The following is a 24133-nucleotide window of genomic DNA, read 5'->3' on the forward strand; positions in this document are numbered from 1 at the left end:
TTTAAACAAGCTGCAGTTCAACAAACCATTCTGATGGCATAAATCTCATAAAAGCAGCTCAGATGACTGGTACACGTGTAGTTTGTTGTCAATACCACAGTGTGACAGTAATGGTGGTTGTTTATAATGAAATTCTTCAGATTTTTTTTTTCATCTCAAAGGTGACTGACCTCTCGCATTAGGATTTGAGCTCTCTGTACAAACACGGACGGGCTGGAAACGTCAAATCGCTGCTGGAGTCCCTCTAAACTCAGAGTCTCCATCTTCTCATAGCCGTTCTGCATCTTCACTGGATGAAAGGCCAGCATGGAGATCTTGTCCATGTGCTGGGAAGCAAACACAAAAGAGATTTAAGAGATATTAAAAGGTTTTCATGTCTCGCCTATTAGCACCTATGAGCAAAAGAGGCTCAAAGTTGTTTGGAAGAAAGTGAAGGATGAGTAAATGAAAGAATTTATATTTCTGAATGAACTACGGCTTTAGAGCAGGGGTCTCAAATCTAGGACTGAGAATTCATCGGAGGGCCGTTTTAACAGTCTAGCACACAAATAAAGTGGATACCTGATGGAATTGATGCACTCATACATTCTTCCCCAGAGTATCAAAGCTCTTTCTTTTTGTTTCTTGTTGTACATATTGACTACAATTTAATAATAGGCATAATAATTATAATTATATCCTAATCAACTGTTGCTTAACCAAAAGTTAACAGATAGCGTAAAACAGTAGAGCGCAGTTTGGGTAACTTTATTGACTTCACTGGCAATTGTTCATCTCAATATCATTCTTTTTTTTTTTTTAAACTACAACAAAGAGGTGACAATTATGTACATATTCACATTTACTTTAACATGTTTAATTTAGCCAGCAGTAGAATCTTACTAATGCCAGCAGGCCGGCAGTTTGAGCTCTGCTTTAGAGGCATAGTTCACCCAAAATGAAGATTTATTCATTATTTACCAAGCCTCAAGTGCTTCTAAATCTTAATGGGTTTCTTTCTTTTGTTGAACACAAAAGATATTTAGAAGAAAGCTAAAAATGTGTAACCACTGACTTCCATATTAGGAAAAACAATGGAAGTAAATGGTTACAGGTTTTCAGCATTTGTAAAATATTTGCCTTTGGTTTAAACAAAAGAAAGAAACTCAAACTGGTTTGGAAAAGTTGAAGGGTACGCAGATGATGAGAGATTTAAGCGGGGGGGGGGGGGGGGGGGGGGTCACATGTAGTCAGAAAGTATATAAACCTGTATAGAAGCACCTGTAGAAAAATCTAGAAAAGCTTATGTCTTCTGTTCATATTTCACAAAGAAAAATATTCTGAAGAATGTTGGGGAAAAACAGCCATTTTCTCCTACTACAGTTTCTAGTGTCTAACATTCTTTAGAATATATTTTTCTGTGTTCAACAGAAAAAAGAAATCAAGAGAAAAAAAAAACTAAAACCACTTGAGTGAGAATAATTGAAAAATTTCTTATTTTTGGGTGAACTAACCCTTTGACTTACTTTACCCAAGGAAATGTTTGGTTACATAAGGCAATAATAACATGGTTCAGGTGTAGGTTTAGGGGTAGTACCTTGTTATTACCCAGTTTATGTAATGACTGTACTAAATATACAGTAAGTACATGTGAAACAGAACTGTAAAATGAAGTTCTACATTACCTCGCCGAGTTTCTCTTTGTTTCCATCATTGAGGAGATTCTTGCTCATGTCCACCAGCTCTCTGAAGAACAGGTCTCGCACCTCGAAGAAGCCTCGGCTCGTGGGCTCCATCAGAGCGTCCAGGATTGAGCTGATGTATGGCTGGATGCTGACCTTTAGAAGCTTCTCTGCTTTGGGCAGCACAAGCCCTATAGACAAAAAAAAAAAAAAAAAAAAAAAACACAAAAAAAAAAAGTTATTTTTAGTTTATGTGTTACTATACTTTCAAAATTATCCCCCCCCCTCTCTCTCTGTCTCTCTCTCTGTCTCTCTCTCTCTCTCTCTCTCTCTCTCTCTCTCTCTCTCTCTCTCTCTCTCTCTCTCTCTCTCTCTCTCTCTCTCTCTATATATATATATATATATATATATATATATATATATATATATATATATATATATATATATATATATATATATATATATATAAGTATATATTTATTTATTTATTTTATTTAATTTTTTTTACAAAATCTGTGCATAAATAGCAAAAATTAATAATAATGCTGCCTGGTCATGGCCACAAGTGACTAATTAGTTATTTCTTTACATCAGTGCTAGATCATGATATAATCAAAGTATGCAGAAACAATTAAATATCCAAGGATATTATGAATACATAGGAAAGACAAACAGAAGGCGTTTTTGCAATTTCTGAAGAACACTTCTATCATGTGCGTCAACAACACTTCAGAAAAGCTGTCAAAACGTTGTCTGTTCTTTCACAATCCCTTTAAAATGCACTTCCTAGGAAAGCATATCACCAGAAACCTGATATGATAAGATAAACATCTGGCAGGTTATTTCCAGATAAATAATAAGCAGCCCGTTTCTGTCACTTAGTAAAGACATATGAAGGAATTGTAGGAGAAAAGACGTCAAACCTCGTATTTTGCTGGTCACGTGTTCTTTGGAAGTGATGATCTGGTCCATGTCTGTGCGGATGGTGGTTTCAAGAGGAGGTCGACCTGCTTCACAGCTCTGCACTACAGCTTCATACTGAGCCTGAGCCTGACTCTGAACCAGGCCGTACACTGCATCTGATATCTGAACACAAAACACACTGGAGTAAAGCCAGGCTGCTGGAAAATAGAAAGATCAGATTCCTTACAAAACAGACTTTATACTACTAATGTGCTACACCAACATCAATAAAATTAGGACCCTTATATTATACATATCATTGTGAATTAAAACACAACAAAATAAAATATAGAGTGCTCAGCATATACAAGTATACCCCTCACAAATCTATCTTTTAATTTAATATTTTTATAGGATGCTATAGTTTTTTTATTTGTGCAAATACATTAGATTAGTCAGTACTGAAGCCAAATCTGGAGCTTATCTAACAAAATAACTAATGGTCCAAGAACTAGTACATCCAAATTTATACTGTATGTCATGGAAAAATATTAAATACAAATTAAAAAAAAAAAAGAGGAAAAATCAAGAGAAAGAAAAAAAATAAAAAAAAGTTGAAATTTTGTAGTTCATGATTATTTTTTTAATATTTAGCTTTAATTTAATTGTATTATCTTTCAATTTCTAAATATGTTTGTTGACTAAAATATTATTTTCATAAAAATATCTGTTAAATAAATCTGTTTTGTTTAAATGCACCAAAATACATTGCCTATAATCACTGAGAAATGTCTAAAAATATTCATTTTTTAAAATGGGGTGTACTCAATTATACAGAGCACTGTACTTTTTTTAAACAAGACTGCACAACACACAAAATGTAATTAAACATTGGAAAGTTACTTGTACATCACTTGTGTATTAATAAAAAAATGAAATTAATAAAAAAATAAATACGAAGATTAAGAAACAAAAATATTAAAACAAGAGTAGTAGACAAACAAAAATAATTAGTAAATAAGAAAACAAAGCAAGATAACACACAAAAGAATCAACAAGAAAAAAAAGGAATACAATGTTCAGCTCATGTCAAGTGTTTGCTTGTTCAGTAGGTTTTCAACACAATTACTTTTTTATATAAATAAATAATGAAATAAAATAAATAATGAAAACTTTAATAAAAAAATACATTTTTGATAATTACTCATTTATTAATTAAAAATGTAAGAAAATAATGAAACTACAAAACAATAAAAAGAACAAAAAATGAAATCAACAAAAAGTATTAATATAATAACGATCATTAAATAAAAAAGCATATAGTACAAAATGTATACGATTGTAAAAAAAAAATACAAATACTATACTGCACACAGTATAAAATGGTTTTGCCAACCAATAAACAAACAAACAAATAAACAAATAAAAAAACAAATAAATACTAAGAAAGATAACACAAAAAGAATTAACAAGGGGAAAAAAAGAATAAAATAAATTGTTGGGAAATCAGATCAGCTCATGCCAAGTGTTTGCTTGTTGGTTTCATTTTTTGAACACAATTACTTATATAACATAAATAAATAATGTGAAAAAACCCAATAAAACAAATACATCTTGGGTAAATAATTACTCATTAATTTAAACCAATGTAATAAAATAATAAATTAAAAAATGAATAAAAAAAGACAACAAATATAAAATATTACTGAGTAAATAAACAAACAAAAAACAAACAAACAAAAACCAATAAAACAAATGAAAAACAGATAAAAAAATAAATAAACAAACAAATTAATAAATAAACAATTAAACAAATGAATTAATTTTAAAAAGTAAAACCTTTTTTTACATTACTTTTTTTTTTCAAAAAGCATCTAAAATGCAGGACATACCAGCATCCAGTTCTTCTGTCTCTCATGCATCTTGCCCTTCAGTTTCGGAGTTATGAGGTCTCTCATCTCAGGGAGGAGGGTCTCCATGACCAGATTAGCGAGGATCTGCAGTGACAGTCAGAAAACAACTGAAGAAAGAACAACACTTTACAGTGGCAATCGTCAAAATCAACATGAGATTGATTGCAGAGAAATTATGAAGTCGTCTTGTGAGTTTGATTGACACATTAGGCCTGGAGGCTTTATTTACTCATACCCATCACATTGACTAGACATATGAGGAAACCTGGCCTGCCTGAAGCACATTACAATTACTCCTGTACTACTTTCAGTCTGTCTGAATGAAGTTCATGTGCCATTAAACTGGCTACGGTGACATCCTTCTCGCAAAACATACAAGAAAAGTGTTACTGAATTACAAGAAAAATAAACCTGTGCAGGATTAACATCTATTGTTCAGCCCGACATATTGCAAACATTGAAAATTTAAACCATATACAGTAGATCAGAGTTACAGTCGGAAGTTACTGGAGGACACACACAACGCATGTTCTATTTTTTACTCACTTCAGAGAGAAAACAATAAAGTTAAAGAGCTCAGTTGATAAAATAAACTAATAAATTAATAAATAAGTGAAAAAGATAAAAAAAATAAAAAAATAAAATAAAAATAAAAGTAAATTTGATGATGCTGCCAAGAGGATCACAGGTTAAACAGAGGCAAGCTGCCATTTACAGTTAAACAAATATTATAAAAATGTATTTATCTTCATCATGTGATTTTGTAACATGACTTTAATCAATGACAGAAGATCAAGGTCAGACTCCACTAATGTTATTCATGTTCAAGATCTACACTCACCATACATGTCTTTAAATAAATGTTAATGCAAAGTTAAATGAACATGTAATAAATATGTTCTTTTTGCAATTTTGCAGAGCTGACTAATAACACACCTAAAAAGGTCAATATACCCTGTTCTCTTTCTCTGAAGTAACACAATATTTATTTTTTTACTGAACTGGGTCACTTCCCATGACTTAATTTAGCTCTGACCTTCAATTATAACCCAAACAAATACTGGGTGACATCATTTCACCTTTCTACACACTGCTTTTTTTGAATAAATAAAAAAAAAAAAAAAAAGTTATAAAAAACAATAATAAAAAATATAAATAAAATAAATAAACAAATAATTACTAATAAGTAATAAATAAAAATATTATATAAATAAATATATTAATATTATTAATTATATTATTAATATTATTATATATTAATTATATACAATTTTATTAAAAACATTTATTTAAAATAAAATACATAAAAACAACAACTTAATAGAACACAAGGTAACATTTATTTGCTGGATCGACCAGTGTCCAAAATACAATAAAAAAAATAAATAAAAAAAATCAAATAAAGTAAATTACATGTAAAATAATAGAAAAATTAATTTATGAATAAAAGGATTCAGAGGAAAAAATAAGTGAAAGCAAACAAACAAATATGAGGTCTTCTAACATATAAAGATATATTGAATATTGTGTTTTGTCATTACCTGTGGAGGCTTCCCACACATCATATCCCAGGTTCCATAATGACCATGAGACTGTCGATAAAGTCGCACTGCATCTGTGAACGCCGGAGTCTGAACTTTACACTCCTCAGGCAAACCTAAACAAGAAAACAGGGCCTGTATTTATGAAGATTCTTAGCACAAAGAGTTGCTCCAAGAGACAAAATTCTAAAGAAATTTCTCAGAAAACTGTAAGGTTTCCCATACAATTAAAGAGAAGATCCTAGTAAAGATAAAAGTTATTCACGAAACATCCTAAAAGGTCCTTAAAGGTCAAAAAGTCTTAGGAGTAGCCAGGACTTTTAAGAGGCTTAAGCTAGATTTTATCAGTGGTCAAAACAGCCAAAAGACGAAGAGGGAGAAAAAATGTTTCATGTTTGTGATCTTATTAGAGACAAAGTAACATCTCTGACACAGTGCAGAAATGCCACATGCCATTTGGCCAGAAATGGGACGAAGGGGAAAATACAACAAACAAACAAAAAACAACATCATCCAAACACTAGGTCACTTAGAAAATGAACTATGAAGCAGTGATTATTTGGGTTATTCACAACCTTCTATAAGCAGAGTCAAGCAGACAATTCCTGTACTTTTAGATCCTTTTATTGCAGCCTTAAAAACTGCATTTACAAATACAGCATATATTTATTTTAGTGCTAATAAAACCTTCATTTAAAAATCTACTTAAATAGGCATGAAAGCAATTGGTGTGTATGAAAACAGTTGTGTGACTGAAACAGAATGAGTATTTTTCTTAATTCCGAAGTCTATCAAAGACGTTAAATAAAAAACAATTACCAACACCATTGACTCTACAATATACTCATAACACTCATATACTTATAATCCACACTATTACTGACATCGACACCACCATAGACACCAAAACCACCACCACAATCTTTGACACCATAACATTCCTCATCATCATCAAAATTGACACCATCATCCGCCATGGACACCATCATACTCATCATTGAAGTTACTGGTAAATTTCCATAAATGGATTGTGTGTCAAAAGGCCCTTTTTAAAAATACCAGTAAAGCCGTTCCAGTAATTGTATGGATATTAACTGGAATTACTGTGTGAAAGGGGCTATAATCGTCAACATCCTCAAAATATAAAGTATCTAAGCATATAACAAAACTGTTTATTATAAACAAACAACACTGATACGCGTTTCTAAATACAATGACATCACAAAGTGGTACAGTTCCTTTCCATTTAGAGAAGTGAAAGTTATGGGTGACATAAAATGAAAGAAGAGTCATGTTTTATATAGAGAGAGATCTACAAAGATATATTCCCACAAAAATGTAAATTATTTACTCAACTTTTGTTCTTAACCAGTATGAGGTTTTTTTTTTCTGTCGAACAAAATATTACGTTATGTTTTTCCTAACAAAGTTGTCAATGTTTACAAGTTTCCAACATTCTTCAAAATATCCTCTCAAGTTCAACAGAACAAAAAAAAAAAAAAAAAAAAAAGTCAAGGACGAGTAAATGGCAGAATTTTTATATTTGAGGGAACTATCCCTTTAACAAGCTGCAGTACAAGTCCATGTCAGTTATGGTGACACTCAAAATGCCCTGTTTTTATAAGCGTGTGTGTGTGTGTGTGTGTGTGTGTGTGTTTGTGTGTGTGTGTGTGTGTGTGTGTGTGTGAGTGAATGTGTGTGTGTACCCTTACAATAAGAGGAAGTTAAGCAGGCTGGGTGTGGGGCTGGGGGAGAACAGACAGGAAGTCCAGCTCTCCACAGCAGCACAGCTTGACGCTTATGTGAAAACATGCACACATGGCCAACAGTGCTTGGGGACACATGGGAGAAATAGAGGTGAAAAAAAAATCAGAAACAGAAACTAATCTCAAGTCCAAAACACCAGATGATCAGAGAATCTGGCGGAGAAAAGAAAAAAAATCTCACACAATGCTGTAATATCCCTATGACACCAATGAGCTATTAAATACTTTGCACAATAGGAGACTTCGTTTGGATAACACTTGCCTTCAGTGCTTCCCAAAAATAAACCTTACTTGAGTACACCGCCTAGGTAAATTAACAGGCACCCGAGTATTCAAACATTGATTCATTCATTCATTCATTTTCTTTTCGGCTTAGTCCCTTTATTAATGCAGGGTCGCCACAGCGGAATGAACAGCCAACTTATCCAGCACATGCTTTACGCAGCGGATGCCCTTACAGCTGTAACCCACCTCTGGGAAACACCCATACACTCTCATTCACACTCATACACCATGGACAATTTAGTTTACCAATTCACCTGTCTTTACCACGTCTTTGGACTATGGGGGAAAACGAAGCACCCAGAACTCCACACAAAAACACCAACTGACCCAGCAAAGGGTCGAACCAGCGACCTTCTTGATGTGAGGCGACAGCACTACCCACTGTGCCACAGCGTTGCCGTATACAAACAAATTACAATATATACAATGATGACCAAATATCTGCGATCAATTACGTAGTGTTAAAACCTCTCGTTTACGTGTTTTGTTCAGTGTGCATGAGACATTTTAGCACTCACACTGACAGACTGACTGACCCGCAGACCGACTGAGTCACGCCTTTTTGGCACGTAAATTTGTTTGGCCAGGTTTCTAAATCTAAAGGATTCGTTCGGTGATCATTTGCGTTTATTGCACTTGCAGCTTTCTATTGGCTTTGGAGCTGACTGCAAAAGCAGTCACGAGAGAAACATTTGGCTGGGTTTCTAAACTTCCTAAAACGTCCAGGATTTGTTCGTTAATTGTTTGCGTTTTTTGCATTACCTTTTCCTTAAGCCAACTTTCACTTGACTTTGCAGCTGAGACTGCACACACAGTCGCGAGAGCGAGAGAAACATTTGGCCGGGTTTCTAAATTTACTAAAATGTCTGGGATTTGATTGTTAATCATTTGTGCTTTTTGCATTACCTTTTTCTTAAGCCAACTTTAGCTTAGCTTTAGCTACATACTCGGAGAGGACGAAATGACTGGTCTAAACCTCCAGCAAAATACAGTGTTTCCTCTAGGATTTTTTTTCCAGCTGTGGCGTCAGTCCATTTACACAGATCTACCAACTAACTATGGCGTTATATCAATGAAAAATGTCGTGAGCGTAGTATTACAAGTCAAGATCACATTTATGTAATACGAGCGTGTGTGCAAATCTCTTTGCTTGCAGATTTCCTCTGTTCGTGCACAAAACTTCTTGCACACCCTCATATACACGCTGCTCAAGTCCAGATTTTACTTGTGTGCTCTCAAATAAACACTGCTGAAGTGCGATTTAGTGCTATTTATGTAAGAGTAACGTAATGTCTGCAACATTTATTAGATTTGCTAGGAATATTTATGAATTTCTCCAATAGACCTACAGAGCAGTATTAATGCTTCCTAAAGTGAAATGGCTATAAACTCCAGCAAGATTAAGTCGGTGTATGAAAGTTTTGAATAAGAAGCTGTAATGTAGCAGTCGCAGTGTGAATTTTAGTGTGCCGCCCTGTTGCAGAAACCATGAAATACACGTACACCTAATGGGTAATCAAAGCATTTGCCTTATTTAATCTTTAAATTTGAGATATTGCCTGTAATTCCGTTTTTCTGTCATTTACTTCTCATTTGCTGCATATTTGAATAATTTGATGATGTCATTAGGTTATATTACATATAGGCTATTTTATATCTAGAATACTTTAGCAATCAAGTTTGTTTTAAACTTGAAAGCAATAATAAATAAAATTAAATTATGTTTTGTTTGTCGTATATAGTTAACTACTTATGTGGTGTGGGTAATTGATGCGTTTCAATCCAACTACCACCGCAAGTATATTTCAAACCACTGGGAAGCACTGGACTTTCTTCAAACTTTGAGATTTAACATTTTTTACTCATTTCGATCATCATTTAAGCACATGTAAACGCTTGCTTCAGTGTTCAGGAATCCAAATTATTCTGACTATTTCCTCATATTTGTCTAGCTTCTGTCAGGTCCTATACAATGACATTCAATAGGCTTTCAAAGAGTCTGGACACTGGATAGGTTTTAAATCGTCTGGACTTAATTCATGAACACGCTAGTAAACCTGTTCAGTTGCCCAATAAAACCTTCTCTTAAAGCTGACATACACCATATAAGACAAAGTCGCCTCATGAACATAAATAACCCTAATTTCACCAAAGTAGTATTTGTGACCTGTGTGCAAGCTGTACTGCTGCTTTTCAGACATAAAAGCCTCTCTCCCACCAGTCAAAGTCACACAGTGAAGATCAGCAGAACAAAAAGAACTCGAATTAATTGCCGCCGCATACCAGACTTTACTGGGTCGCCAGTCCAAACACATTGCTCACCACAGCATAGAACTGCATACTTGAAGCATCACTTAGTAGTGTGGTAGAAATGAATGGATTGCTTCGACACACTTCAGATTTAAACAACATTTAGCTTTCAGACCAGGCTTCTTTTTTTTTTTTTTTTTTATATTGCAATTCATGTCCTAATATAGCGGTAAGTGAATGTGAAAGTTATTAGAGAAGTTATAAGAGAGTTATTATCTGGCAAAAGAAAAGAAAAAAATATTCTGCAGTCTAAAATGAGTCATTACTTTTTGCATAAAACTACTTCATATCTTCATAATGCCAGCTAATGGTCCTCATTGGCTGTCCATAAACATCATCGACTTGGACCCTCAAAAACTCTTGCAGCTGAGGCCTGGGGGAGTTTTGTCTGTGTCGACATGTTGAAGATTTTGTAGAACTGATACCTTTTTGCTTAGGGACCCTTAAACTGCATTCTAAAAATACTTTAGGTTATTCATAAAGAATTATTCACAGACTACCAATGATAACAATACTGCACTCCAAAAAATGTTTACTGCTTGTTTAAGCTACTTATTTAAAATGAGTGGAAGCAACACAATTATTGAGATTTTGAGATCTTGAGAAATGAGTCACAGGGTTTGTTGCATGTTTTTGGACAATGACGAACTTTGTTTTTTTTTTTTTATCAGTTGAGTTTGTTACCATTCAGACACATTGCTAATCTGGGCTCCTGTGTTCGCCTATTTTTTAAAATTCTCCAGATGACCGGGAGGGCTAATGGTTGGAAAAGATTTGGCAAGAGACCTGCTGCATTTAGACCAGGGGACTGAGGAGGAGAAAAGTCCTCCTCATTTATAGTGTTTATACAAACATGAGTATCTTTATAATGATACAACAAATAATATAACAAATCATTTGTCCGTGATATAACAAAAAATGTGTATGTGAAATTATAAATAACAAATGTAGTATGGCATTAAATCACTTAGTTTATTTCTAGTTTTCTAGTTTATTCTCTAATGGTCATGCCCACTTCTCCCTCATCATGAAGCATTTTTTGAAAAAAATTCTGAGGTAGACTTGTTTCATGGCCCTTTAAAAATAAATTAATTATATTGTAATCAATGTCAATGAAGTTACAATAAATTATTACCATATCAGATTACCATACACTGGGATGTTTACAGAGATGGGATCTTTAAACTATTTCAGACACTGTTAGAAAACAGGTGATGCTAAAATTGATATTAAAAGGGATAGTTCACTCAAAAATGAAAATAATTTACTCACTCTTCACTTTTTCAAAACCTATTTAAGTTTATTTCTTTCACTGGTAGCCGGTACAGATTGAATACCATTATATATATATATATATACACACATTTTTTTCCATCATTATTTCAGCTTTCTTCAAAACATCTTATTTTGTGTTTAACAGAAGAAAGAAACTTAAAATTTAAAAGCACATGAGGAAGAATAAATTTTGTAATTTAGATTTTTGGGTGAAACAGGGCATTTCTTTTTTTTGACTCTGCATGGAGCATCAAAACACATTTATCAGCCTTTAAAATAGCATAGTGACACCTCAAACATCTTGCATGCAAATTATGCACTTCCAAAAACATGCTATGACTTGTCAGGATCTTGCCCTGATCCAACCCTGTTCATGCATGCTTGGGCGTACTCCTCTGGGCATCCATACACAGAATAACACAGTCCTACTGGTGCACTGCATGTTTCTGACATTTTTTTGGAACACAGATTAGCTGTAATAAGTTACATGATATATTGAGTTACTCCTCACATTTAGCTCTTTGTAGAGAACTAGTGCAATGCAACTTGAACCAACACAGATTTGACACAATTCTCACCACAACCGTATCCAAGACATGCGCCTGGCATATGATTTCAGTTTAGCTTTAATTCTCAGCTGACGTCTTTCAAAATAAACACACACTAACCCATGCAATAAAGGACGTCTGTTAGAGTAGATTAATATCAAACAATTAAAGAGACATTAGTCTAATTAACTACATTTATTGTCATAGCTTATGCATTATTTGAACAGAATATGTGTTTGCATTGTTTATAACCAAAAAGATTTAAACTATAAATTATTCAACATTATGCAATATTCATTAAACTATAACTTTAAAAAAATGTGTTTGCAAATCTATTACAACACGGTGGCATATGGTAATTTAACCAGTGATTTTTTTTTTTTTTTCACTGGAATTCAATGAAGGATTTATCGGACTGATTCAAACCAGCAACCCATGACTGTGTAAGGGTTTTGTGAACAATTCAATAAGAACCAGCTCATTAGAGTCATTTGTCTATGAATCAGGCTACATTGTGCCCTGCTGTATGTTTCTGACTCACAAATAAATGCTCAAAGTGGCCATTTGATTATGAATCAGACAATTCAACACAATGACATGATTACTTTGCCATTATTTCTATGCATAAAGAGTTATCTCATCACATTGAATCTTGCTTTTCTCATGAGATCTGTAAACTATAGACCAGGGTTTTTCAAAGTCTAAGACAGTGGGCCTCCCTTTTGACACAACTTATCCATTGGCGCCCCCCTCCTCCCAAACACGCACGCACGCACGCACACACACACACACACACACACACACACGCACACAAACACACACACACATATATATATATCAGACTGTTAACTCACTTTTATCATCATTTGCATGAAAGTGCAATTATTTACAGAGTAATAACAAGTATTTTAATATAACATTTTTAAAACTAGGATGATGGTTCAATATGAATAGAACAGATCCAAGAACTGTCCATCCCAGTCAAAACAGTCTAAGTTTTGCAGGTCTCATGCTGGCATTAGCCAAAATATTTTGACAAACCACACATAAAGGTCGTGGTTCATCAGCTGGTCCAGTCCACGTAAATCCTAAACTCAAATACTGATCATCATATCGTCGTCTTTTGGGTTTAAGCCCTGAACTTGAAGGCTTTTGTGGCGAGGGGGCGTGGCCGAGAGCCGTGGGAACGGAGTGAGGCCACCGTGTAAGTGGATACACCTGCGGTGCGCACCTGCCTCGGATCCCACGGAAGGAGCTCTGGATCATAAAAGGAGGAACGAGGACAGAGGAAGCCGAGAGAGCACCGGGCCCGGACATATTTTACTTTTGCTTTCAGTTTGACGGCAGTCTCCGTGAGGGGGGTCTCAGAAACCGACCCATTGTATTAGCAGGCATATACCTGTATTGGCAGGCTTGCCAAACAGAAGCGAATTCACAGCTATGGCCTTCTGGGTAAAAAGGTTTTCTTATATTTGACGTATTATTTTTTTGCTTTGTTTAATTAAAACGTTTAAATATAATAAAAAATACATATAATAATTAAACTTAATAATTATATTTTTATTATATTTTTTCCCGCGCCTCCCGACATGCTCTGGCGCCCCCCAGGGGAGGCGCGCCTCACACTTTGAAAACCCCTGCTATAGACCAACCACAAAAAGACTGGGCCGTCTGCCCAATCAGAGCAGATGGCCCAGTTATTTTGTGATTGGTCTATATATCTTACAGAACAGAAACCAAACATTAATTACAATATCTGCATTCAAGCTCAGAAGATCTCACCTATTTTAGCATATCATCTTGATCCAAATCCCAGGATTAAACCAATAAAGAAACAAATCGAAGCAATCAGGAGAAGCAATTTAGCAGCATCTAGAACAGCAGCCTGTAAGTACATTTAAGATTTGTTTCAGTTGTTGTGTATGGTTTGAGGACTTGTTTCCAGCTGTTTGTGTAAAGTTGTAGGACATTTAAAACTTGCTTTCAGTTGTGTATAATACTAGAAGTTGTTTAGCCACTGTTTCCTTGGTTACTATAAGAGCTTGTGTAGCGAACGCAGACGCGGTTCGCGTCGTCCGCCTCAGTTTCGGCCCTTGTTTTGACTCGGGAGGCGTGTCCAAACGCCAGGTAACCACTATATAGTGAGCACGGTAGCATTAGTCGGCAGGAGAAGCACTTTAGCAGCATCTAGAACAGCAGCCTGTAAGTACATTTAAGATTTGTTTCAGTTGTTGTGTATGGTTTGAGGACTTGTTTCCAGCTGTTTGTGTAAAGTTGTAGGACATTTAAAACTTGCTTTCAGTTGTGTATAATACTAGAAGTTGTTTAGCCACTGTTTCCTTGGTTACTATAAGAGCTTGTGTAGCGAACGCAGACGCGGTTCGCGTCGTCCGCCTCAGTTTCGGCCCTTGTTTTGACTCGGGAGGTGTGTCCAAACGCCAGGTAACCACTATATAGTGAGCACGGTAGCATTAGTCGGCAGGAGAAGCACTTTAGCAGCATCTAGAACAGCAGCCTGTAAGTACATTTAAGATTTGTTTCAGTTGTTGTGTATGGTTTGAGGACTTGTTTCCAGCTGTTTGTGTAAAGTTGTAGGACATTTAAAACTTGCTTTCAGTTGTGTATAATACTAGAAGTTGTTTAGCCACTGTTTCCTTGGTTACTATAAGAGCTTGTGTAGCGAACGCAGACGCGGTTCGCGTCGTCCGCCTCAGTTTCGGCCCTTGTTTTGACTCGGGAGGCGTGTCCAAACGCCAGGTAACCACTATATAGTGAGCACGGTAGCATTAGTCGGCAGGAGAAGCACTTTAGCAGCATCTAGAACAGCAGCCTGTAAGTACATTTAAGATTTGTTTCAGTTGTTGTGTATGGTTTGAGGACTTGTTTCCAGCTGTTTGTGTAAAGTTGTAGGACATTTAAAACTTGCTTTCAGTTGTGTATAATACTAGAAGTTGTTTAGCCACTGTTTCCTTGGTTACTATAAGAGCTTGTGTAGCGAACGCAGACGCGGTTCGCGTCGTCCGCCTCAGTTTCGGCCCTTGTTTTGACTCTCGAGGCGTGTCCAGCTGAATTCAATCAGCTAGTGCTTTGGGGTTATATAAACAACTAGTTCACCGCGGCAGCGGTCGTGGCAGCCTCGTGTGAAGACCGCCTCGTGTGAAGACCGACGAGTGTAAAGACCATCGACTCTACCTGCGCGACTCCACCGAGCAAAGACACCGACAAAGCACTTGAGTACTTTACTGTATTGTTTTACTTTACACTTATTTTTGTTGTCAGCGCACTTTTATTATGTGTTTTCTAATTCCTGTTGTTACTAACACTCGCAAAACACGGGAGGTACGCTGCAGGCGTAATCCTCACAACCTTCGTTCAATACATGTATCTACTATTTCACAACTCTCTCTCTCCGTGGGCCTCTGGAATTGTCAATCAGCTGTTAACAAGGCTGATTTTATTACCTCCATAGCTACATATTCTGACTATAATCTCATGGCTCTAACTGAGACCTGGTTGAGGCCGGAGGACACTGCTACACATGCTACTCTTTCTGCTAATTTCTCTTTTTCCCACACTCCTCGTCAGACAGGGAGAGGGGGTGGGACTGGACTACTAATTTCCAAAGAATGGAAATTTACTCTGATACCGTCCCTGCCAACAATCAGCTCCTTTGAATTCCATGCAGTCACCATTATCCACCCCTTCTACATAAATGTGGTTGTCATCTACCGCCCACCAGGTAAATTAGGTCACTTCCTAGATGAACTGGATGTTCTTCTCTCATCTTTTTCTAATTTTGCCACTCCCTTATTGGTGCTAGGTGACTTCAACATTTACGTTGACAAACCGCAAGCTGCAGACTTTCAGACTTTGCTTGCCTCTTTTGACCTAAAAAGAGCACCTACTTCTGCTACCCACAAATCAGGTAATCAGCTAGACCTTATTTACACACGACACTGCTTCACTGATCAAACAATAGTAACTCCACTACAAAGATCTGATCATTTCCTTCTGTCTCTCAACATCCACATTACTCCTGAGCCGCCACACACTCCAACACTGGTTACCTTTCGCAGAAACCTACGATCTCTCTCACCCAATAGACTATCCACCATTGTTTCAGACTCTCTTCCTCCATCTCGCAAACTCACTGCACTTGATTCGAACAGTGCCACTAATACACTCTGCTCCACACTAGCATCATGTCTAGACCGGTTATGTCCTCTTGCATCCAGGCCAGCCCGTGCCAGTCCTCCTGCACCCTGGCTCTCGGATGCTCTCCGTGAGCATCGCTCAAAACTTCGGGCTGCAGAGAGAATTTGGCGGAAAACTAAAAATCCTGCACATCTCTTAACATACCAAACTCTTCTGTCCTCTTTCTCAGCTGAGGTTACTTCTGCAAAGCAGACGTATTACCGTCTGAAAATCAACAATGCCACTAATCCTCGCCTACTTTTTAAAACATTTTCCTCCCTCCTCTATCCTCCTCCTCCACCCGCATCCTCCACACTTACTACTGATGACTTTGCTACATTCTTCTGCACCAAAACTGCAAAAATCAGTGCTCAATTTGCTGCACCTACAACAAACAAGCAAGATACAACACCAACACCACACACACTCACCTCTTTTTCTCAGCTCTCTGAGTCTGAGGTGTCCAAACTTGTGCTATCTAGCCATGCAACCACCTGTCCACTCGATCCCATTCCCTCTCATCTCTTGCAAGCCATCTCTCCTGCAGTCATACCAACACTGACTCACATAATTAACACATCTCTTGACTCTGGTTTATTCCCCACTACATTTAAGCAGGCTAGGGTAACCCCACTGCTAAAGAAACCCAACCTGGACCATACGCTACTTGAAAACTACAGACCAGTATCCCTGCTTCCATTCATGGCCAAGATTCTGGAGAAAGTAGTGTTCAATCAAGTCCTGGACTTTCTTACTCAAAACAATCTCATGGACAACAAGCAATCCGGCTTTAAGAAAGGCCACTCAACTGAGACTGCCCTGCTCTCGGTCGTGGAGGATCTCAGACTGGCTAAAGCAGACTCTAAATCATCAGTCCTCATTTTGCTGGACTTGTCAGCTGCTTTTGACACTGTCAACCACCAGATCCTGCTATCTACGCTTGAGTCACTGGGCGTTGCGGGCACTGTTATACAATGGTTCAGATCTTACCTCTCTGACAGGTCATTCAGGGTGTCTTGGAGGGGAGAGGTGTCCAACCTACAGCATCTAAACACTGGGGTACCTCAAGGCTCTGTTCTTGGGCCACTTCTCTTCTCCATCTACACATCATCTCTAGGACCAGTCATCCAGAGACATGGATTCTCCTACCACTGCTATGCTGATGACACCCAGCTATACCTCTCTTTTCATCCTGATGATCCCTCGGTTCCAGCTCGTATCTCAGCCTGCCTGTTGGATATTTCACACTGGATGAAAGATCATCATCTTCAGCTGAACCTCGCAAAAACGGAAATGCTTGTAGTTTCTGCCAACCCGACTCTACACCGTAACTTTTCAATCCAGATGGATGGGGCAACCATTACTGCATCCAAAATGGTGAAAAGCCTTGGAGTAACGATTGATGACCAACTAAACTTCTCTGACCACATTTCTAGAACTGCTCGATCGTGCAGATTTGCACTCTATAACATCAGAAAGATCCGACCCTTCTTATCTGAACATGCAGCTCAACTCCTTGTTCAAGCTCTTGTTCTCTCCAAACTGGATTACTGCAACTCTCTACTAGCTGGGCTTCCAGCTAACTCTATCAAGCCTCTTCAACTGCTCCAGAATGCAGCAGCACGAGTTGTCTTCAATGAACCTAAACGAGCACATGTCACTCCGCTGCTAGTCCGTTTGCACTGGCTGCCAGTTGCTGCTCGCATCAAATTCAAAACTCTGATGTTTGCCTACAAAGTGACTTCTGGCCTAGCACCTTCTTATCTGCACTCACTTCTGCAGATCTATGTGCCCTCCAGAAACTTGCGTTCTGTGAATGAACGTCGCCTCGTGGTTCCATCCCAAAGAGGGAAAAAATCACTTTCGCGAACGCTCACGCTCAATCTGCCCAGTTGGTGGAATGAACTCCCTAACTGCATCAGAACAGCAGAGTCACTCGCTATTTTCAAGAAACGACTAAAAACTCAACTATTTAGTCTCCACTTCACTTCCTAATCTGCAATTGCCTCTTTGAATATCACACTAACTGTACAAAAAAAAAAAAAAAAAAAAAAAAAAAAAAAACTACTAACACTTCCCTTCTTAGACTTTACAGACCTGAAACTTGCCTTTAGTACTTATTCATTGTTGCTCTTAGTTGTGTAAATTGCTTCCTTGTCCTCATTTGTAAGTCGCTTTGGATAAAAGCGTCTGCTAAATGACTAAATGTAAATGTAAATGTAAATCGATCCACTTAAACCTCCACTTCAAGCACAACATAAGTAGAATATTTCACAGTGGTAAATTTAGACATAATAAAAAGCAATTACACATTTCCAATGACCTAATAAACTCAATGATAAATCTCATTTATCACTGCTGGAAATGACAATTTTGTTGAATGTATATTGTCAGTAACTGAATTCACTCTTCATATACAAAGATACCAGATACCTGTGCTACAAGAAATTCATTTCACATAATCAGTAATGAGTGCTCATAGAAGCATGCAAATGTTACACTAATACACATTTTGTCTGGACAAATGGATCTTTTTGACATGAATGTTCAAGTGTTCAAAGATGATGTTTATAATATATAATATGTAATATATATATATATATATATATATATATATATATATATATATATATATATATATATATATATATATATATATATATAATATATATAATAATAATATATAATATAATATATAAATATATAAAATAATATATAATATATAAATATAATATAATATATACATTTATATATAATATATAAAATAATATATACTATATAATAATAATATATAGCTAATGATGATATTGAATAATATTAGGTGTGATTATACAAACATTGTTACAGATGTTCAGACTTTGGAATTGCTGATGACTCACTTCAGCATATCAGAATTAATTCCTTTAGAGGACAATTAGAATTTCTCATACACTTTGATTTACTGTGCAATTTAAAGATAAGTTTTACAATAATCATTATTACAGCACACCATTAGTGTAGATTAGCTTTGTTTGTTGTTTACTTTTGCTCCCGATTTGGACCCAGACACTGCACTGCGTGACAGACTTAAAAAGTGGATTGATTGAACAGCAGTAACTCAAATGATTCACAGGAAATACTATCACTCACAAGTCCACTTAATGACCATTTACTATTACAGTATTTATCATAATTACAAAACTAATGAATGTGTAATTTTGTCAGGTACTCTAAAAGGGAAGGGTAAATACATCATTGATTAAATTATAAATGACAGCCCATTACGAATCACTAGAACCTACACCCCTTTAGCAGGGTTAGGCTTAAAGTGTCATAGTAACCGGTTAACATACAGACTGACACAACATTTTTCCAAACGATGAATCAGACCAGTGTTGCATAACATCACAGAGAGCATTTGCTCTGAGGATAAAAGCAATCAATACAGATAGTGAAGCACTAAAGCACAGTGTGTTTAGATAAAATACCAGAAATCAAGCATTACAATTGACTGTTTCACTGAAATCCCCCTCAAAAAAGAGAATAAAAAAACTTATCTTTATGACTGTGATAAACCAAAAAAGAGGAAGAAAAAAAGATGATCTGAATTCTGCATCATCAAAATTAGGGCTGCACGATGTTGGAAAAATCGAACATTGCAATATTATTTTATTCTGCAGTATTTATCCAATTTCACTAGATGTGATGATTAACTATTTGGAAAGAATGTATGAATAGATTTATTGGGATAATTCTGTAGAAGAGTGTATATGTATAAAATATAAGAAACAAGCATACTCTTGCTCTACAAGCACAGATAAATTCAATAAAGAAAAAGATACAAATTAAAAAAGCAGCGTTTTGTTTTCCGAGTCGAACTGTATTCAAGTATACAGTAATTGAATAATCAATTGTAAAATAATAAATAATTTAATAAAATTGATGGTTATTCATTTTTAAAAGTTACAAATGGTACAAAAGTTACAAACTGTACAATTTCTTAAAATGCTCAAACTCATATCAGGCCCTTAATATACATTTGCAAAATAAATAATCCAGACTCAGCATTGTGCGTAATTGCACTGACTATTGTGAATGATCACATTGCAATAACGATGCTGAAACAATATATTGTGCAGGTATGCAGCCCTAATCAAAATAGTAAAGAGTCACCTCTTGAAGTGCACACACTGTTAAAAAAATTAAAGGTGCTTCAACCAAAAATAGGATCTCACAATGATGCCAGAGAAGAACCTTTTTTCCTACCTCAAAGGAACTTTTATTGCAAAGTTAATCTAGTATAAATTTTTTTCATCAATTTTAACAATTTAAAAGAACTTTCTTCCGCTTTAAAGCGCCGACATATAGCACCATTGGGGAAGCTGTGGTCTAATGGTCGGGGAGTTGGACTCCCTGGAAAAGGTTGCAGGTTCAATTCCTGGTCCCGTCAGGAACTGAAGATGGAAATAAACTGAATAAACTGCACTCTGTTCGTCTCTGAAACCCAGCTGAGGTGCACAAGACAATTAAACCTTATTTGCTCACAGTGTGTTTTTATGTTTGTGTGCTCTCATTTTTGACATGTGTGCGTGCACTTGGATGGGTTCAAACCGGAGGACCAATTTCGAGTACGGGTAAAACCATACTTGGCATTCACATTCCCTTTCATTGAATTTTGGGCATCCTGAGATTAAGTAAGGGATGGCAGAGATTTCTCCTTCACTGACTCGGTAGGGGCAGAGAATTGTGTGTGTATAGACTATCCTGTCGCAAAATCCGGCGAAAGTCCTACATGATGGTAATAGTTTGATTATTGTGTTTACATGTCTTTACTGCACTTCAATAATCCAACAAAAATAGGCATACTCCACATGACCTAATCGATTTCTGTTTAGTTTGATTATGACCTTTGTGCTGGATCATCTACTAAATATTAGTATTCAGAATCCATAAGTTAATGCCTAGTCATTTAGCTTCTTTTAAATTGTTGTTGCCATAGAAACATTCTGACAGTTAGAATCAGTTATTTGCCTTATTTAAAAAGAACACCCTACAAGAAGACACTTACAATCCACTCATCCTGTGATCATCTGTAGAAGCATTGTCTGTAAGTTTATTATCTGTTTGTGTTTATATTCTATCTCAGATATTATTGTTATGTACATAGATAACTATAGCTCATTTTATGTACATCTTTTTACATAGTTTCACTCTGTTTCAACATACTCAATGTGGCATGGAATAAAGCAGCATTTTCCCACAATCTCACGTGTTGGAAAGAGTTTATCTGTCTGTCTAACTTTGATAGAGACGCCGGAGTGAGGGCAGAACAACCTTAATCGCTGCTTAAATCTGAATCGCTGCTTGCATGGTAAAATCTTAATCATAGTAGTGTCTTAATCATCTTAAAATCGCAATATTGGTGTCCATGTAAACATACTCAATGAGTCAAACGTACTTTCAATAAACCAGCAACCATCTTAGATTAATGAACAGTAAAGAACTTGAAAAGATCTGAACCAGCCCTTATTTGGGAAAACGTCTCTGCAGATGTGCTTGCATTCAGATCATACTACAAGCAGCAGGGATTTGGCCAGCTCTCTCAAATACACACACACTTTTAAATGGCCGCCTTAATACCCCAGGGGACATTACTGCCCTCGCCGCAAGTGTGCATTCCCTCCAGCAGTCTCCCATCCAAACTGAATTATGGGTTGACAGGCCCAGCTGTGACCACTCTGGAATCTGCACTACAGGGGAGAGAAAACAGCTCAACAGCCATCAGAACATGCATACAAGACATGGACAACCTCACATCCAACACCAACAATAGGTCCAACAAGACTGAACTTATATGACTCCAGTTAGTGTCTGAAATTACCATACTTCTTTCTCATAGGCCAAATGAGTACGTTATACTGGAGTTCCTAAACTTTTCAGCCCGCGACCCCCAAAATAACAATGTCAGTGACTCGCGACCCCCATTTTTCAAGGTGGTGCTACTGTAAATATACTGTATAAATGTTGAGGACACAACTATAAATATGTATGAACATAAGCATATTGTCAACACATAAATTCAACAGTCTAATAACCATTTAATGTTATTTTATAGTAATTTATTAATTAAATTACATTTTAATATAGAAATTAAAGGCTGATGGCTGATTTTTATTTGTGTTGTTTTCTTTAATGCAACTATTAACTATCCTCTGTGGGGTTTGAATAAAATATGGTCATTCAAATAGTGTAATAAAATTTATTTGAATTTTGAAAATCACCAAGCAACCCCTTGTCATTGTCAAGCGACCCCACAAGGCGTTATACTATAAGAGGACCTTTGTGAAACCACCTCAAAACAGCACAATATGAAAGCTTTGCTTTAGTTGAAACTGTAAACTGAAAATTTGAAGAGTAAACATACAGTGAGAAACTGTTTAACAATATCGCACTTTAGGGCATCCGCTATGTAAAACATATGACAGAGTAGTTGGTGGTTCATTACACTGTGATAAATCACGAACTAAAGGCTGATTTAGACTTTCGTCAAGCACGCCCATATGGCCTTGTGCAGCGGTTGCATAGCCCTCACCGTGGCTGACGCCGACGCTGATGTGCACAAATAAATGTAACTAGACTCTGTGAGCTCTGTGATTGGTCGACTTGGTAGCAGTGACGATTGTGGGTGGTGCTGAGAGCCACAAGCCCGATGGAGCAAGTGTTTACATGTGTCGAGTCCTGTGAAGTAGCTCCAGATGAAAACTTTTGTTTTGGGTTTACCTTATGATTAAAGTTGTAGCACGTCAGCCAGTTCCTACCTCTGAATGAGCAAGTTTTAGCTACTTGTACATTAAGCACACCCCCTAGAACACCCAATTCGCACCACAGAATGTCTATATCTCATCTCTGCTATGATTTCATGTAAATCACTCACGTTTCATATGCATCTGCTTGCTGCACAAGCTGAAAACTTTCCCGCATCCCATTCCATGTAATGTAATGATTGTGAAGGCGCAGGTGAGACGTCATTTTTCAAAAGACATTCAAATACATCACATGTGCTGCGTATGCAACGTCTACAAGTCACGTAAAACAATAGATTGCAAACTGAAATGAATCTAATTTTATTATATGGTTTGGAATTGGATGTTTTATGAGATTAAATTAATTTTTATGCAATTATTTTGCGTTTAATTAAGAATTTTGCAGGATCACAAAAATGTGCTACTTTTTGTTGCATTATTTATTTATTAAGGTAGCGTTCAAGAAAAAAAAAACTCAAAATAACTCAACACAGAGGAACATCAAAACCTACTGGCAGCTAGTGTGTCATTGCAGAGCAACACAAACAGCACAAAGAAGTATAAATGCACGACTATGCACAAGACAGGCACAGTGGGTCATGCCGATCACTCCATACAGAAGTCTTAACTAGCCTTAAGTCAAACGAAAAATGAAGGAATACATTCATAAAGATCTTATTTTTACTGGTAATCTAAAAATGTATAGTTTGTAGAAGTAAAACCTGCGGCACACATTACAATGTACTGTACAGTATATGTGCTCCGGTTTCCCCCCACAAGTCCGTAGACATGTGGTTTGGGTTAATTTGGTAAGCTAAATTGTCCGTAGTGTATGTGTTTGAATGAGTGTGTATGGTTGTTTTCCAGTGATTGGTTGCAGCTTGGGAGGTGCATCCGCTGCGTAAAACATATGCTTGATAAATCAGCTGTTCATTCCACTGTGCAACCCCAGATT

General features: G+C 36.4%; 2 protein-coding genes and 1 long non-coding RNA gene across 3 annotated transcripts in view; 1 reads left to right on the top strand and 2 right to left on the bottom strand.

The window, feature by feature from the left end:
• Nucleotides 1–24133, bottom strand: part of niban2b (niban apoptosis regulator 2b) — a 59122-nt gene that overhangs the window by 4582 nt on the left and 30407 nt on the right. The window contains 5 exon segments of the mRNA NM_001326382.1: nucleotides 171–326; nucleotides 1665–1852; nucleotides 2585–2747; nucleotides 4457–4561; nucleotides 6019–6134. Coding sequence (NP_001313311.1) covers nucleotides 171–326; nucleotides 1665–1852; nucleotides 2585–2747; nucleotides 4457–4561; nucleotides 6019–6134 — 728 coding nt within the window.
• On the bottom strand, nucleotides 11584–18972 carry LOC147844001 (uncharacterized). Its single transcript, XR_015491271.1, has 3 exons — nucleotides 18630–18972; nucleotides 13844–14001; nucleotides 11584–12879 (listed from the first exon to the last, which is right to left on the bottom strand). It is a non-coding gene; the product is annotated as an uncharacterized LOC147844001 (long non-coding RNA).
• LOC147844002 (uncharacterized) lies at nucleotides 15356–18615 on the top strand. Its single transcript, XM_087253550.1, has 2 exons — nucleotides 15356–15941; nucleotides 16023–18615. The coding sequence occupies exons 1-2, from the start codon at nucleotides 15494–15496 to the stop codon at nucleotides 18389–18391; spliced, it is 2817 nt and encodes a 938-aa protein (XP_087109676.1). The 5' UTR covers nucleotides 15356–15493; the 3' UTR covers nucleotides 18392–18615.

The sequence above is a fragment of the Danio rerio genome, chromosome 5, assembly GCF_052040795.2.
Source record: "Danio rerio strain M-AB ecotype USA chromosome 5, GRCz13ab, whole genome shotgun sequence".
NCBI classification, from domain to species: domain Eukaryota; kingdom Metazoa; phylum Chordata; class Actinopteri; order Cypriniformes; family Danionidae; genus Danio; species Danio rerio.